This window comes from Alosa pseudoharengus, unplaced genomic scaffold, assembly GCF_046254945.1.
Source record: "Alosa pseudoharengus isolate Yale_2024_CS ecotype anadromous, Long Island Sound unplaced genomic scaffold, YU_APseudo_1.1 YU_APseudo_1.1_scf_10, whole genome shotgun sequence".
Lineage (NCBI taxonomy): Eukaryota > Metazoa > Chordata > Actinopteri > Clupeiformes > Clupeidae > Alosa > Alosa pseudoharengus.
Genome location: NW_027468565.1, coordinates 37,027,291 through 37,041,917, shown reverse-complemented (window position 1 = coordinate 37,041,917; position 14,627 = coordinate 37,027,291). Strand labels below are relative to the sequence as shown.

At 48.6% G+C, this 14,627-nt stretch overlaps 1 protein-coding gene across 1 annotated transcript; it reads left to right on the top strand.

Annotated features, from left to right (window-relative positions):
• Positions 1–228: 228 nt before the first annotated feature.
• Positions 229–12,044, top strand: dusp8a (dual specificity phosphatase 8a). The gene is made up of 5 exons (XM_076271466.1): positions 229–668; positions 6,809–6,975; positions 7,262–7,421; positions 8,066–8,189; positions 8,384–12,044. The coding sequence occupies exons 1-5, from the start codon at positions 548–550 to the stop codon at positions 9,621–9,623; spliced, it is 1,812 nt and encodes a 603-aa protein (XP_076127581.1). The 5' UTR covers positions 229–547; the 3' UTR covers positions 9,624–12,044.
• The last annotated feature ends 2,583 nt before the right edge of the window (positions 12,045–14,627 follow it).

Sequence of the window (14,627 nt, the reverse complement as noted above, 5' to 3'; positions counted from 1 at the left end):
GAGAGAGAGGGAGAGCGAGAGGGAGAGAGAGGGAGAGAGCACGAGACGCCCTCATATCCAGTGAGCTCATTCACTCTTCGAAAGAGAGGGAGGGGGAGAAGGCGGAGAGACCTAGAGCGAGAGGGAGGAGGAAGGGAGAGAGAGAGAGAGAGAGAGAGAGAGAGAGAGAGGAGGGGGGTAAATGAACAACAATAGGGAGCTACACTTTCAGTTGGAGCCACACAACGACAGAGCGAGTCAGAGGAAGGAGCTCTATATCTGCTGCACAGCACTGAAATCTTTACCCTCTCTCCCTTTAACTTTTTACTTTCTACTTGCTCCACATCTGTGCGTGTAGCTCTCCATTGCTCCGGTCCAGCTGTGTGGAGTGACAGCTGTCGTGGTCATCTTATGAATTACTAGCTACAGCAAGAAGGGCTTGTTTTATTTTATTCACTATCTTTCCCCCGAGCTGGAGTATTGGACTTTTGGACTTTGGAAGTGTTCTGGGGTCTTTGGGGAGGGTGTTTTGTGATTGTTTTGGGGGTGACCGCGGCTGGCCCAGCAGATGCCTCTTGACATGGTGATCAGACCAATAGCTGAGGACTGCTTCTGGACGCAGCCTCGCCGGCCAGACATGCAGCTGAAAGTCAGAGTCCGCAGAACTAAGCAAGGACGCGATCTACGAGGTGTGTAAATCAGAGGTGCCTGTGTGTGTGTGTGTGTGTGTGTGTGTGTGTGTGTGTGTGTGTGTGTGTGTGTGTGTGTGTGTGTGTGTGTGTGTGTGTGTGTGCAGATGTGTGTGTGTACGTGTGCGTGTGTGTGTGTGTGCAGTTGTGCAAAAATAGACTACTATTTGCAGCTGGTGTGAATGATACTTTAGTAACTTTGACTTAGCCTTCTAAGTTCCCTTTTAATTGCAGGCTGGTAGAAAAATAGATTGGTATTGGTATCTTTTGACTTTTAATACATTATTTATTGTTTGCATCATATATGTTTGAAGTGTGATGATCTCATTGGAAGTAGCTTGCATAAGTCATAGGTATGTGTGTGTGTGTGTGTGTGGCTCAGTATATGAGGAAGTGGAGGGAAAGATGGCTTGGTGACAGACACTCTCAGCTTGAGAGCAATTACCGTGCAGGTGTCCAATATTACACCCAGTACTTAAGGGTGCTTTAGCAAGCTACTTAGAAAATGAGTGTGTGTGTGTGTGTGTGTGTGTGTGTGTGTGTGTGTGTGTGTGTGTGTTTGTGTGTGTGTCAGCTTGTGGCTGCAATATGTCATTGTGTAAACAGAGCATGAGTGATACAAAAGCAGTATGAAGGCCAAACAAGGATGTGTCACACCATAAACAACCAACCCATATGATGTGGACCACACCAACCCTGTTAACAGGAGGAGGGGGGAAGGGAGAGGAGGGGGGGGGGTGGAGAGGGAGGAATAGGGAGATGAGCAGAAGGAGGTGCAGAGAGAGAGAGAATAAGAGAGATGGAGAGAAGTATGGAGAGACATGCAGGAGGGAGAGAGAGAGAGAATAAGAGAGATGGAGAGAAGTATGGAGAGACATGCAGGAGGGAGAGAGAGAGAGAATAAGAGAGATGGAGAGAAGTATGGAGAGACATGCAGGAGGGAGAGAGAGAGAGAATAAGAGAGATGGAGAGAAGTATGGAGAGACATGCAGGAGGGAGAGAGAGAGAGAATAAGAGAGATGGAGAGAAGTATGGAGAGACATGCAGGAGGGAGAGAGAGGGGGGGTCTGTGGTGCAGAGGTGGCGAGGAGGCAGCTGACTTCCTGAGCTGTTTACATTCAGCCGACATGAACACTCGTCAAGCACGGAGCAGAGTGCTGCCAGAGCCTAAACACTCAGCACTCCCCCCCACTGCTTCATTTCCTCAGTGTGTGTGTGTGTGTGTGTGTGTGTGTGTGTGTGTATGTGTGCGCATAAATAAGGGATGCTAGTGATCGTAGTGTGTGTGCGTGGGGGTTGATGCAGGCCTGTGTGTGTGTGTGTGTGTGTGTGTGTTCAGACACACAAACCCACACAGATGATTGAGTGTGTGTGTGTGTGTGTGTGTGTTTTTGTGTGTGAGAGCGATGATGTCATGTGGGACTCATTGAAATGCTAATGGGAGTGTGTGGCAGCAGGCAGATGGAGCCTCCACCATGGCGTCATGTCTCCTGCAGCTGGAGGGAGGAGGGGCGTGTGTGTGTGTGTGTGTGTGTGTGTGTGTGTGTGTGCTGGGGGTGGGGGGTGACAGCACAGCATCTCCATTCAGGTTGATCAATGCCTTTGGAGAAAGGCCAGAGTCTTCTACCTTACACACACACACACACACACACACACACACACACACACACATACACACAGCAGCCAAGCTAAAAGACTTTACTAGGACGAGATGAGGAGCAGTGCTCCGGGTATTCTGCTATCAAAGGAAAGGGGGTTAATGCAGCCATTTCAGCCATTCACCACCTCAATGGAGCAGCTGGGCCTATTCTATGAACTTGAAGCCCAAATGGGTGTCTGTGTGTGCCCATGTGTGCATGCCTCTCAATATGTGTGTGTGCGTGTGTGTGTGTGTGTGTGTGCGTGTGTGTGTGTCTGTGTGTGTGTCTGTGTGTTTGTGTGTGTTTAAGAGACATAGACTTCATGTGAAAAGTCTGTGTACTGTCCAAATGGGTGTCTGTGTGTGCCCATGTGTGCATGCCTCTCAATATGTGTGTGCGTGTGTGTGTGTGTGTGTGTGTGTGTGTGTGCGTGTGTGTGTGTGTGTGTGTGTGTGTGTGTGTGCGTGTGTGTGTGTGTGTGCATGCTCACCCTGGGCCCAATTGGAGGCTCAGTGAGGTGGAATGCCTCCCAGCTGAGCTGGGTTCAGTTCGGCTAAGGACTGCTCCCACACAGACCCTCATTTGGCAGACATGTTCTCTGGCTCTCTTTGATGGAACATTATTTGATAGCTTGCCACTATGAGGTCATTCACACAGCACTGTCCTACTGAGCAGTGAACTCTGACCTCTGAACTCCGATCAGTGGGCTGTTCTCAGATCAGTGTGAGGTGGCTCTGTGGTGGGACTGCATTGTCCTGATCTGATCTGAGAACACAGTGGCAGTAGCGCAGAGTGTGTCTTCAGATCCCCACTGCTTAGAGAGAGTTCTATAAGACGCCGGGAGGAGGCTGGTGGGGAGGAGGCTGGTGGGGAGGAGGGTGAGGAGGAGGGTGGGGAGGAGGCTGGTGAGGAGGAGGGTGAGGAGTAAGACTGCGAGGGTGGCACGGAGCCTGCTGTCCCTTGCCAGGGGCACAGCGGGTGGGCAAGCAGGCGGCTGGGCAGAGTTCAGCGCCACTGTGCCCTCTCCATGCCTCTATGTGTGTGTATGTGTCTGTATGTGTGTGTGTGTGTGTGTGTGTGTGTGCTCTAGGACAGCAGTGTGAGCTCATTCACTGACGAGTGTGAAAGCGTCTGATGTAGCTCACATGGACCCGAGGCAGCAAAAGTTTACAAAAGTTCAGGACACTGAACTAAAGAATGGGCCTGTTTGTGTATGTGTGTGTGTTTGTTTGTGTGTGTATCCTTTGATCCTCCAAACAGTGTGTTTACACTCAGTCCCAGACATTGTGTGTTTTCTACTGCGTCATTTCAGGTGTCATCCGTACAGTAGGTACCCTGCACAACAGTGTGTCAGGGGTTTTTCCGGAATGACTGTGAGGCGGGCGGGCGGGGCGGGCGGCCATGACCCATCCAGAGGCCAGCTCAGAGCTCATGTGCCCTGTATGAGCTGGCCCGGGGACTGAACTCCATGACTAAGCCTCCGCCAAACTCCTGTTTGTTCTGGCCAAAACTCCCTAGCTCACCGACAACAATTATGATAATGATGATGATGACGACGATGAGTCAAGGCCCGGGCTCAACTGCGTCGATCTTGCCAAGTGTTGATGTCAACATGACCCTGGAAGGTTGATGGATCTTCCCCCCTCACACTCTTTAAAGGCTTGTGCTCCTTCCTTTCACCTGAGCCTGGAAGGAAGACTATACACAGCTGCATGCCACATCTGAAGCCCAGACTTCCTTGTTCTGCTCAGGGCTCCGATGCCTGTGGTATTCCCCCCATTGTTTTCACTAGTGAGCGTTGGCTTGACCCGGCTGACAACAGGCTAACATGGTGTAAACATGTCGTGGCAAATGTCACAGTGCCGTGACACTGTTACATGATTAAAGTTAAAGAGACAGGATGAGTAATGGGAGATCGCGTCATCGGCTGTGACACAGTAACAGCAAACTTACCTCATTCTCCTGACATAAAGGTCAAAGTACATTGTGAGTCTTTTGAACCTTTAACTCTGATGATGTGTGGCAGAGTTCCTCTGTGAGCCGGCACACATCCAGATTGTCACACTACGTATAGCTGAAGGAACTGGACTCGACGACCGAACAGGTCACTGTGACAAAGCCACGTGCTACAGAGAGAGTGGACAGAGATAGTTTTTCTCGTTGCCTTCCGCCACCACTCTCTTTACAATCTCTGCACTCTCTCGCCCAAGTTTGTACGTTTTTATTGATCTCTCTCTTTTTTGGGTGGTGCTGTTAGGAGTCTGTTTCACACTTCAGGAACTTCCTCTGTGATAGGGGTGGAGGGTTGCTGTAATCCGCATGCTTCAGCGTGAAGTGTGCACTATGAGCCTGTGAGTCAGCGTCCACTATCTGATCTCTCCAGTGCTATCCCGCTGCTCTTCAGATCACTGGGACCAGCTATCAGTGTTTGCTATGGCAATGAGGGATGAGATCACTGGCCCCTTTCCAAGGTGGTGGCTAGGTGTGTGAGGCAAGCGTGTGTGTATGTGTGTGTGTGTATGTGTGTGTGGTCATGGAAAATTTGGCTCAAATAGCCACTCACAGTCCTGATGAGCCCAGTGTCTGGAGAAGCCCTGGCCCTGTTTTGACTAAAGTGACGGGTGCAGGAAGAGAGGTCTGTGCAAGGAGAGGAGAGGTGATGTCATTGCTCCGGTTACTGCCATTAATAGCAGGAAACACACAGCCTGTCAATCAAGCCTTAAAGGGCCAGTAGCCGAGAGAATTAGGCTAATGGGACTCTTAGCAGAGAAGGGGAGAGCAAGGGGGGAAGGGAGAATTCAAGTGTTGTCTTTTGACAGTCATCTATTTGCTCAGATTTTATGCCAGACTCAAATGGTGGACTTTGGACTGAGATAATGTTGCCTGATTTGGGTACTGTTGCATTGTGGGATGTCGTCATGCCAAACACTGTAAGGGTGTTGATTTGGGTACTGTTGCATTGTGGGATGTCGTCATGCCAAACACTGTAAGGGTGTTGTAATGGTCACGCCCTTCCTCTTCATGGCCTTTTCACTTGTGGGCATCTATTGTGTGCCATGTGCTCACCTCCCTTTCTCCTGCAGTCCTTAGCTACTGTGTGTGTGTATGTGTGTATTCCTTCTGTGTGTGTGTATGTGTGTATTCCTTCTGTGTGTGTGTGTGTATTCCTTCTGTGTGTGTGTATGTGTGTATTCCTTCTGTGTGTGTGTATGTGTGTATTCCTTCTGTGTGTGTGTGTGTGTATTCCTTCTGTGTGTGTGTGTGTGTGTATGTGTGTATTCCTTCTGTGTGTGTGTATTCCTTCTGTGGGTGAGTGTGTGTTCGTGTGTGTGCAGTGATGTCATGGCTCGGGGTTAACGTGTCCCAGTTTCTGCCCGAGCTGATCTGAGATTATCGGCTGAATCCATCTGGCTGGACTCGCGCTTTCCTTGAAGCTCAGTGCAGCTCTCTCTCTCTAGTCCCCTCTCAGGTCCTCTTCAGCCCTCTCTCTATCCCGCTCCAAACGACACCCCAAGGGCTCATGGGACCTTACTTTGACACAGGCTTGTGTGTGTGTGTGTGTGTGTGTGTGTGTTTGGCCTGCACCTGTGGCCTCCCTCATTTTCGGGCCCTGACGCAAGTGCTGAGCTGAGGACATGAGCTCATGCAGGAAGCCGGGAGGGAGACGCATGCCAGTGCACCCCACACCCCACCTCCCATTAAAGGGCCATCGCCCCATTTCTCTCTGGAGCCACCCAAGATGAGCGCGCTCAGCACGTCAGCACGCTCGGGGGTTCATGCAGAGAGAGGCGCAGCTGCACAGGGTCATCATGGTCCCTACCCTGCCTGTGGGCTTGTGGGAGTTTGGCGTAGAAAGTTTATGGGAAATTTTTTATGTGTGGGGCGTACACACGAAGCGCCGCCTTGCAAGACCTGTAGCTATCTTAATCTGTGTAAGGTATGTGTGAATGTGTACATGAAAGAGAGAGACAATGCCTGTCTGAGTGTGTGTGTGTGTGTGTGTGTGTGTGTGTGTTTGTGTGTGTGTGTGTGTGTGTTGGAAGCATAGATATGGCTGAGAGAAGGGTCTTTCCGCCCATCTTTTGTCTGGTTTCTGCTGCCACTTTGAGCTATTTCTGTGGAAGTCTCACTTTCACTGAGGCCTCTGTGCCGCTGTGTGGCATGGGGGTAACCCAACAGCTCCAACAGCTGTCTCGGGCCTCTATGGGGGAAACCCAACAGCTCCAACAGCTGTCTCAGGCCTCTATGCTCTTCTCTTAGTACTGCACTCTTGGTCACACGCTCTAGTTGAATTAGATTTCATATTTCATACGAAGACAGCTGTGAACTGTGAGCCGTGCATCTTTGGCAGTTCTCCTTGTTTCTGGCGCTCTGTGACCCTGTGGGTTGTTCCGTGTAGGTTCTCTGTGACCCTGTGGGTTGTTCCGTGTAGGTTTTGGAGCCTCTGCAGCCCTGTACTGACCAGTGCTCTGTGCTTTTGTGTGTTTGTCGTGTGTGCAGGTGGCTTTGCAGCGTTCTCCTCCTGCTTCCCGGGCCTGTGCGAGGGCAAGCCAGCCGTGTCCCTGCCCATGAGCCTGTCGCAGCCCTGCCTGCCCGTGGCTAACGTGGGCCCCACGCGCATCCTGCCTCACCTCTACCTGGGCTCCCAGAAGGACGTCCTCAACAAGGTGAGCACAGAGTGCGGGGGACACGTGGAAAGCTGGGCGTCCCTTTCTGGCCATGCATGCTTGCGTGATTGGGAGTTATACCGTACATCCTGGAAGTCCTTGGAAAACACAACAAGAAACATCTCTACCAGGCGTGGCTATATAGACATTCAAGTTTACACACACACACACACACACACACACACACACACACACACACGCACACACACACACACACAAATACAAGTCATAACTGTCAACCGTCACCTCGGCCTCACCCTAACTGCCTTATCTGTCCCTCCCACAGGAGCTGATGGCTCAGCATGGCATCACGTATGTGCTGAATGCTAGCAACACCTGCCCTAAGCCCGAGTTCATCTTGGAGAGCCACTTCATGCGCATTCCTGTCAACGACAATTACTGTGAGAAGTTGCTGCCGTGGCTGGACAAAACCAATGCATTCATCGGTGAGGAGCCGCTCCGCATATGGTGTTGTGCTAATGCGCTAGGTTGCGCTAGGAGGAGAGCACAGAGTACTTATGCTAATGCGCTAGGTTGTGCTAGGAGGAGAGCACAGAGTACTTATGCTAATGCACTAGGTTGCGCTAGGAGGAGAGCACAGAGTACTTATGCTACTGCGCTAGGTTGCGCTAGGAGGAGAGCACAGAGTACTTATGCTAATGCGCTAGGTTGCGCTAGGAGGAGAGCACAGAGTACTTATGCTAATGCGCTAGGAGGAGAGCACAGAGTACCTACGGAGCCTGTTATTAGGCGTACTGTATCATCAGACTAATGACTCTGCTGAATACAAAAATGTGAATGAAAATGTGAATGTGAAAATGTTCATGAGGGAACGCAAGCACAACCTAAACTTCCCTGCGTGGTTAACAGAGACATTGTGTATGTGAGTGAGTAAGCGGGGCGGATGGAGTGGGGGGGGGGGTATGTGAGTGAGTAAGCGGGGTGGATGGGGGGGGTGAGTTCTAGCTTCAGGAAGAGAGGAATTTGAGAGGTAGCTGGCCTCAGTGGTGGGGGCAGGCTATGAACAGGTATTTCACAGTCCTTTGTACTGGTGATTCACGTTTGTTTCCTCCCCCTTCTCTCTCCTCAGACAAAGCCAAGGTCTCCAACTGCCGGGTTATCGTGCATTGTCTGGCTGGAATCTCCAGGTCGGCCACCATCGCCATCGCTTACATCATGAAGACAATGGGCTTGTCATCAGATGACGCATACCGGTAAATCCTCTTCAGAGTTTCCCATGCTTTAAACATACAGTTTTAAAGGCCATTTTTAGCCTCTGGTTACACTCTCTCAGTCAATAGAATGAGTCACTATGGGTAAATAAGACGGTCATTATCTTCTTTTTTGGTTGAGTCAAACCTACGGGCACCGAGATATTTATTCATTACTTTTTTGTGCTTGGCTAAAGGTTCGTGAAGGACAGGAGACCCTCGATCTCGCCCAACTTTAACTTCCTGGGCCAGCTGCTGGAGTTTGAGAAGGACCTGAGGCTGCTCCAGACGCTGTCCTCTGCAGACCAGTCCACATCTGCCCAGGATAGCTCGGGCCAGTCAGCGGGAGAGCTGGCGGGGCAGGAGAAAGCGGTCCGTAGCGGCGAGGCCCAGACCAAAGAGACGACAGCGGAGGGCCCGGAGGCCCTGGAGTCCAAACTGGGCTCGCCCACGTCCCTCCAGCAGGGCTTCAACGGGCTCAACCTGTCGGCCGACCGCATCCTGGACACCAACCGGCTCAAGCGCTCCTTCTCGCTGGACATCAAGTCTGTGTACGCGCCCAGCAATGGCCCCGCACGGCCCCCACCCGCCCACTCCGACGACGTGCCCAAGCTCTGCAAGCTGGACAGTCCCGGCGCACCCAACGGAGTGTGCGCTTACTCCCCGGCCTCGGACAGCCCCGGCTCGGCGGGGTCGCCCAGTGTGGTGGTGGGGGGGGCAGGGGGCACCGGTGCTGCGGAGGGCCGGACTCGCTCGCGGCGGAAGTCCAAACACAGCGGCAGCAGCGTGGGCGGTTCGCCGGTGCACGCCCTGGGCCTGGCTCGCGGGCAGCCCGTGCACAAGAGCCCCAGCCTGGACCTGGGGCTGCAGCAGCCAGGCCTGCTCCTGGGCCTGCCCCCTCTGGGCGCCGGCCCCATGTGGACCAAGCACCGGGACACGGTGCAGGCCACCACGCCGGTCACCCCCGTCACGCCCACAGGTGACGTCCCCTGGTTCTACGGCGGCTCCGACTCTTTAAACGCCAGCGGCGTTGGCAGCGTTGGCAGCGTTGGCAGCGGCAGCACCAACGGCAGGGACTTTGGAAGCTCAGCCTACGCCGCGCTGGGCTGCAGCAGCCTGCCGAGCGGCTGCGACTTGACCTCCACGTCCTCCTCGTCGGCCGCCTCTTCCTCGTCCGCGTCCTCCACGTCCGCGGTGTGTCTTCGGGAGAAACCGGGAGAGCTGCGCGACGCCAGGGCCAGCTGGCACGAAGACGCCACCTCTGCCAGCGCCACTGCCGCTGCCTCCTCCAGCGCCTCCGACAAGCAGTTCAAGCGGCGGAGCTGCCAGATGGAATTCGAGGAGAGCATCTCGGAGACACGCTCCTGCGAGGAGCTGGGCAAGATCGGCAAGCAGTCCAGCTTCTCCGGCAGCATGGAGATCATCGAGGTGTCCTGACAGGCAAGGCTCAGGACAGAGCCGCCCACTAGGGCCTGAGACAGGCCGCAACATGGGTGGGGTGGGGACACTGGGGTGGGGAAGGGACTTATGGGTAATTTATAATGCACAGAAGCTTTTTTTTGTTCTGTTCGGTTTGCGTCTGAGATCGCATCAATGCCACCTGTGACTTTTGACAGACTGACGACTTCTAACGGGACATTTCTGGACAGCAAGCGAAAGAGCTCGACAGAATGAACTGTCTGACGTGGCACACAAAATCGGTCTCTGTGGGTGAAGAAGCCCTGGTTGGCCATGGATCCTTCTGGCTCCAGCTCCTGCCATGCTTGTGTCCATCAAGGCACCCAGGTGTCTCTCTAGAAAGCCCCTCTCTCCCCCTTCTCACCTATTGGACTTTGGGCAAATGCCACAGTGTCGTGAAGACACACTGCTGTAGTCCTAGGACTCCAGACGACTCCAGGCATTCAGTGTATACAAATGAAGGACATTGTGTGTGTGTGTGTGTGTGTGTGTGTGTGTGTGATTCAGTAACAGTCCACCCTGTCAACCAAAAGCAGATGAGTCTCAGTAGACATCAGGCCCTTTTATGAAAGGAATGCATTAATGGCCTGTTTTTTCCCATGATGCAACCCTGACTCATGTGTTTCCCCAGTATTAGCATTTACCTAGCTAGCTGTGGTTTTATGGGGTTTGGGGGGTGGGTTAAAGGGGGTGGGGGTGAGGGTCCCCCTTGTGGTTGGTTAGCAGCACGGCACCTCCTCCCTGATGTCATCTCCCCCTAGCACTGAGCATGCAAAACAGCTGCTGGTCCCCTATCGACAGACACTATATATCTTCTATATATAATAGCTATTTTAATGGACTGTAATGTTTCTCCTAGGTTGAATACTTTTTAATTTATTCTATTTGTTCATTCTGGTAATGAGAAATAATATAATGATTGTGTAAGGTTTTTTTGTGTTGATCTCATTTTTTTGCTGGATGGTATTTATAAAACACACTTACACAGAGATACACAACGACAAGCAATAGCGCTGTGCTTTTATCTTTAAATGATCTTTCCCCACATTTGTATTCTTCAACTGCAAGGGAGAGAGCGCTGACATGTAAATGGACTTTCAGCTTCTCCAAGGACAAGTGTCATCCGTCCTTCCAAAGGGTACCGTGACTTTCAGAGACATACAGAGTAATGACACGCCACATTGTCCTGGCCAACCAAGGGACTGTGGGTGTAGATGAGTAATCTTGCACACCTTTGTGCATGGACCATTATTATGAAGACTGGAACAGTCCCCATGAACTGATGGCAATCTGCATTCAGTTGAACATCACTTTTCTTTTGTAATTGCTGATTTTGTTGCATTGTTTGGAGGACATCTGAGTACCGAAAAGCACAAAGAGAATAACCCGAGATGAGGGAGAAATGGGAACGGTGTTCTGTTCCCCCACCCTTAAAACTTCTGCATATTTATACATTTATTTATTGTGCAAGGGGTGTTTGAGTGTGAATGAGGGAGAGAATGAGTGACAGTCAAGCCCTTGACTTTAGACCTTCAGATTTATACTTAGAAACTTCTCAGAAAACAAGAACTTCATCCTTTGTTATAGCTAGCCTTAACCGAAATAAACACTCCTCTGGTATTACATCCAAATAATGAACAAGCATAAGCTATACGTATAGTTATCACGCCGCCCTCTTGGTTGGCGAAAGAGAGGAAGAAAGTCACAAGCTTAACTGCAGACCTGACCCTTGACCCACGTGCCAGCTGGTCAGAGGCTATGCCCACCTGCTGCTCTCAGGGGAGTTCCTAGTTCGCCAAGCCCATAACCAAGCACAGTACTTCAGCACAAACAGTGCATGTCCCCATCTCTCTTTCTCTCTCTCTCTCCAAATTGATTTCCAAAGGATTCAATAGACACACAGTGTACTACATAGGGGCCTGTCAGTGTAAATGTGAATGTTGTTGCTGCCCACGAGGCAAGAGGGGTTATTTATTTGTGTACATTTCTGTTAGCTTTTCTTGATGGCAATTTTTGACCTTTTCACGTCTTTTTGTGCTGCTGTAAATTCAGATTTCTCCCATTTCTCCCTGTGCAAGATATTACTGAGTCTTTCTTTACTTCTCTGTTTAAAGTTATAATTATTTAATACATGTAAAGAAGAGATGCAGGATGTCATTATTGCTTAATTGTTTATATTACTATTATTATTATTATTATTATTATTATTATTATTATTATTATTATGTTGTGTAAATAGCAACGACATCTAGAATTGATGAATTTAGGTATCTTTTTAAGAGAAAATCCTTATACATTAGGCTGCTTGAAGCAAAATACCTCAGGTTCTATTGAAAGGCTCTCTTTCCTCCCCTTGTAACTGTTTTTTTGTGAAAATGAATCAAAAATACAATGAGAAAATACAAAGAATTTGTCTGTGTTTGTCTTCAATCATGCCTCAACATCACATTCTGTTTCTGCATCATCATCTACTGTGTCCAGATTGTAGAATATATTAAGACATGGCAGGTGAAGAGATAATCGTGTTACAACACATAAAGTACGAAACGTGTTTTACAATGGTACATCATAGCCTAGTTAGAGACATATATGGGCAAATACATATTAGAGTTAGATGTAACTGGGCACATTTAAAAACACATCCAATATAAATACCAATGTTTAAACACTCTTGATCATCCATTTGAAAGAACGCACATGCTGATAGTAGCCTGCACACTAGTGTAGGCTACTTAATAACAGACATCAATTTACAGTTTTTTCTGATTGCTTAAGCACATTTTTTGTAACTATGGCTATTTTTGCAAAAATCTACACACAAATAGGAAAACCTTTCACCAAATCAGCAAAACATTGTAGTTCTCTTGGAAAAGCTAACACACCTTGCTTAACTCTTCGTAAAAATTGTTTTCGTATCAAACAGTAAACACAAGCCATCACAATAATAAGCACACAATGTGCCAACTACACACTGATGGTATAAATAAAAAACACATCTGGCTTTTGCTTTCTCTGCACAAGGTATGTCAGTTTGAGGTCATACTTTTGTCATAGTTCTGTAAACATACAGGGATCCAAACTTCAAGTATGGTGCTACATGTATTTACACACATCAACATAAACACAAGTGTGTTTTTCCAAGTCAAAACACAAAATAGCAATTTCACTGAGAAAAAAATGTATCAGTCGTGTCGTCTCTCTCAAAATTTCGTCTACATGACATGCAATGTCCTCTAGTCCAAGGCACCGGGGAAAATATATTCTGGAATGCCGTATCCAGGTCTGTCATGATGCCTGGTCAATATCCCCACATCATGTAGACTGATTTTTTTTTTGCCTGTAAAAGGGCTATTTCTTTCTCTTCTTCTCCTTCCTATTCCCCCTCCTCGTCCTCCTATTGCTCCTCCTTGTCCTCTTCCTCTATCTTCACCTCCTTGTCCTTGTCATCCTCTCCCTCTCGCTTCTTCACCTCTGCATCCTCTTCCTCCTACTTCTTCACCTCCATGTCCTATTCTTCAGCCTCCTCTAATTCTCACTCTTCCTGCTCCCTCCATTGTACCCATTGTACATTACCTGTGGCTTATTTATAGTGCTTAGGCTGATTGCAAAGTGAACTAATGATCTAAAACAGTTTTCACATGAGAAAGCGTGTCAGAGAGTTGGCAAAATAGTGTAAATAATAGCCATACATGTATATAGATTTGCTAGGAGTGTGTTGATCATTTTGAAATTGAGCGTAAAGCAGTGAGTTGTGTTTACAGTTCCACAAAAAGAGTGCTGTGCAGTGGATTGTATCTACAGTTGTGCAAAGTGTGTGTTACAAAATTGCAAACTGAGTGCAAAGCAGTGTTTGTGCTTTTAGTTTTGCGAACTCAGTGATTGGTTTTGCTATAAGTATTAATAGTTTTAGAAATGGTGCTATAAGAATCAAGGTTCTGTTTAAGCATTCAGAAAAAAAATTATATATAGAAATAAAAGTGCAGAAATATGGTACCTTTAATATACAAAATAGCTGCATGTGCAATGAAAAAATGCTTCTCTAACTCAGTTAAGGTGTACATCCGTTTTCTGAGAAAAGAAACAGCTGGAGCAAATAGCTAATCTATAATTGACCAAGGCCGGTCAACATGAGATAGTCCAGACAAGGCAAGAACCTCTAAGCATCAAACATTACATAAGACTTCCTTTAAGGGAGTTTGGAGAAAAACTGCACCGACACTGTATTTTGGGGTTCCCCCACCTGGCAAATCCCACTTTAACCACTGTAATTATGTTAAAGGTGTAGCAATCGTTACAAGCAATCAAATTATTTCAACATTTTTTTCATCACATTCAGCGATCATCTCCTCACGATTTGCTAGCTGTCCATCCTGTGAGCACAGTGTAAAAAAAAACGAACAGTATTAAGTTGTAGGCATCCCAGGCTCCGAAAACTGGAAACAAACTAATTAGGGGCATGAATATGTTTACATGGACAATAATATTCAGCCATTATCCTAATTAAGACAATATTCCAAATAAGATGCTGCAATGTAAACTTTTTCTGGCATTTTCTGATTGCCACCTGAATAAGGTCATAGTCGGAAGCAATAGTCGAATTAAGACGTAGAATATTCTTATCATAGTCACATTATTGAGGTGCCTTGTATGTGTAACGGTAGCTAGCAGGTACATAGCTGTGCGCTAGTGAGAGAGCTAGCAGCCTGGGCGTGTTAGCTTGATTGCTAGCATGCTTGACTCCAAATCCTAAGTGTTGCTTGTGTGTGGGTTCGAGTCCGCTTGAGTACAGGGCTGAGCCGCGCGGAATACACATTGCAAGATCATACCTGTTACATGCATGTATACACCTTAATCACATTATAACGTCCTATTAGGATTTTAGGTGCAGAAATGGAAACGTTTACAGAATGAACCGTTTTTGCTAGTAATAATTGGACTATGCTGTGCTACATGTAAACAGGAATATAAATGGAATATTCTATC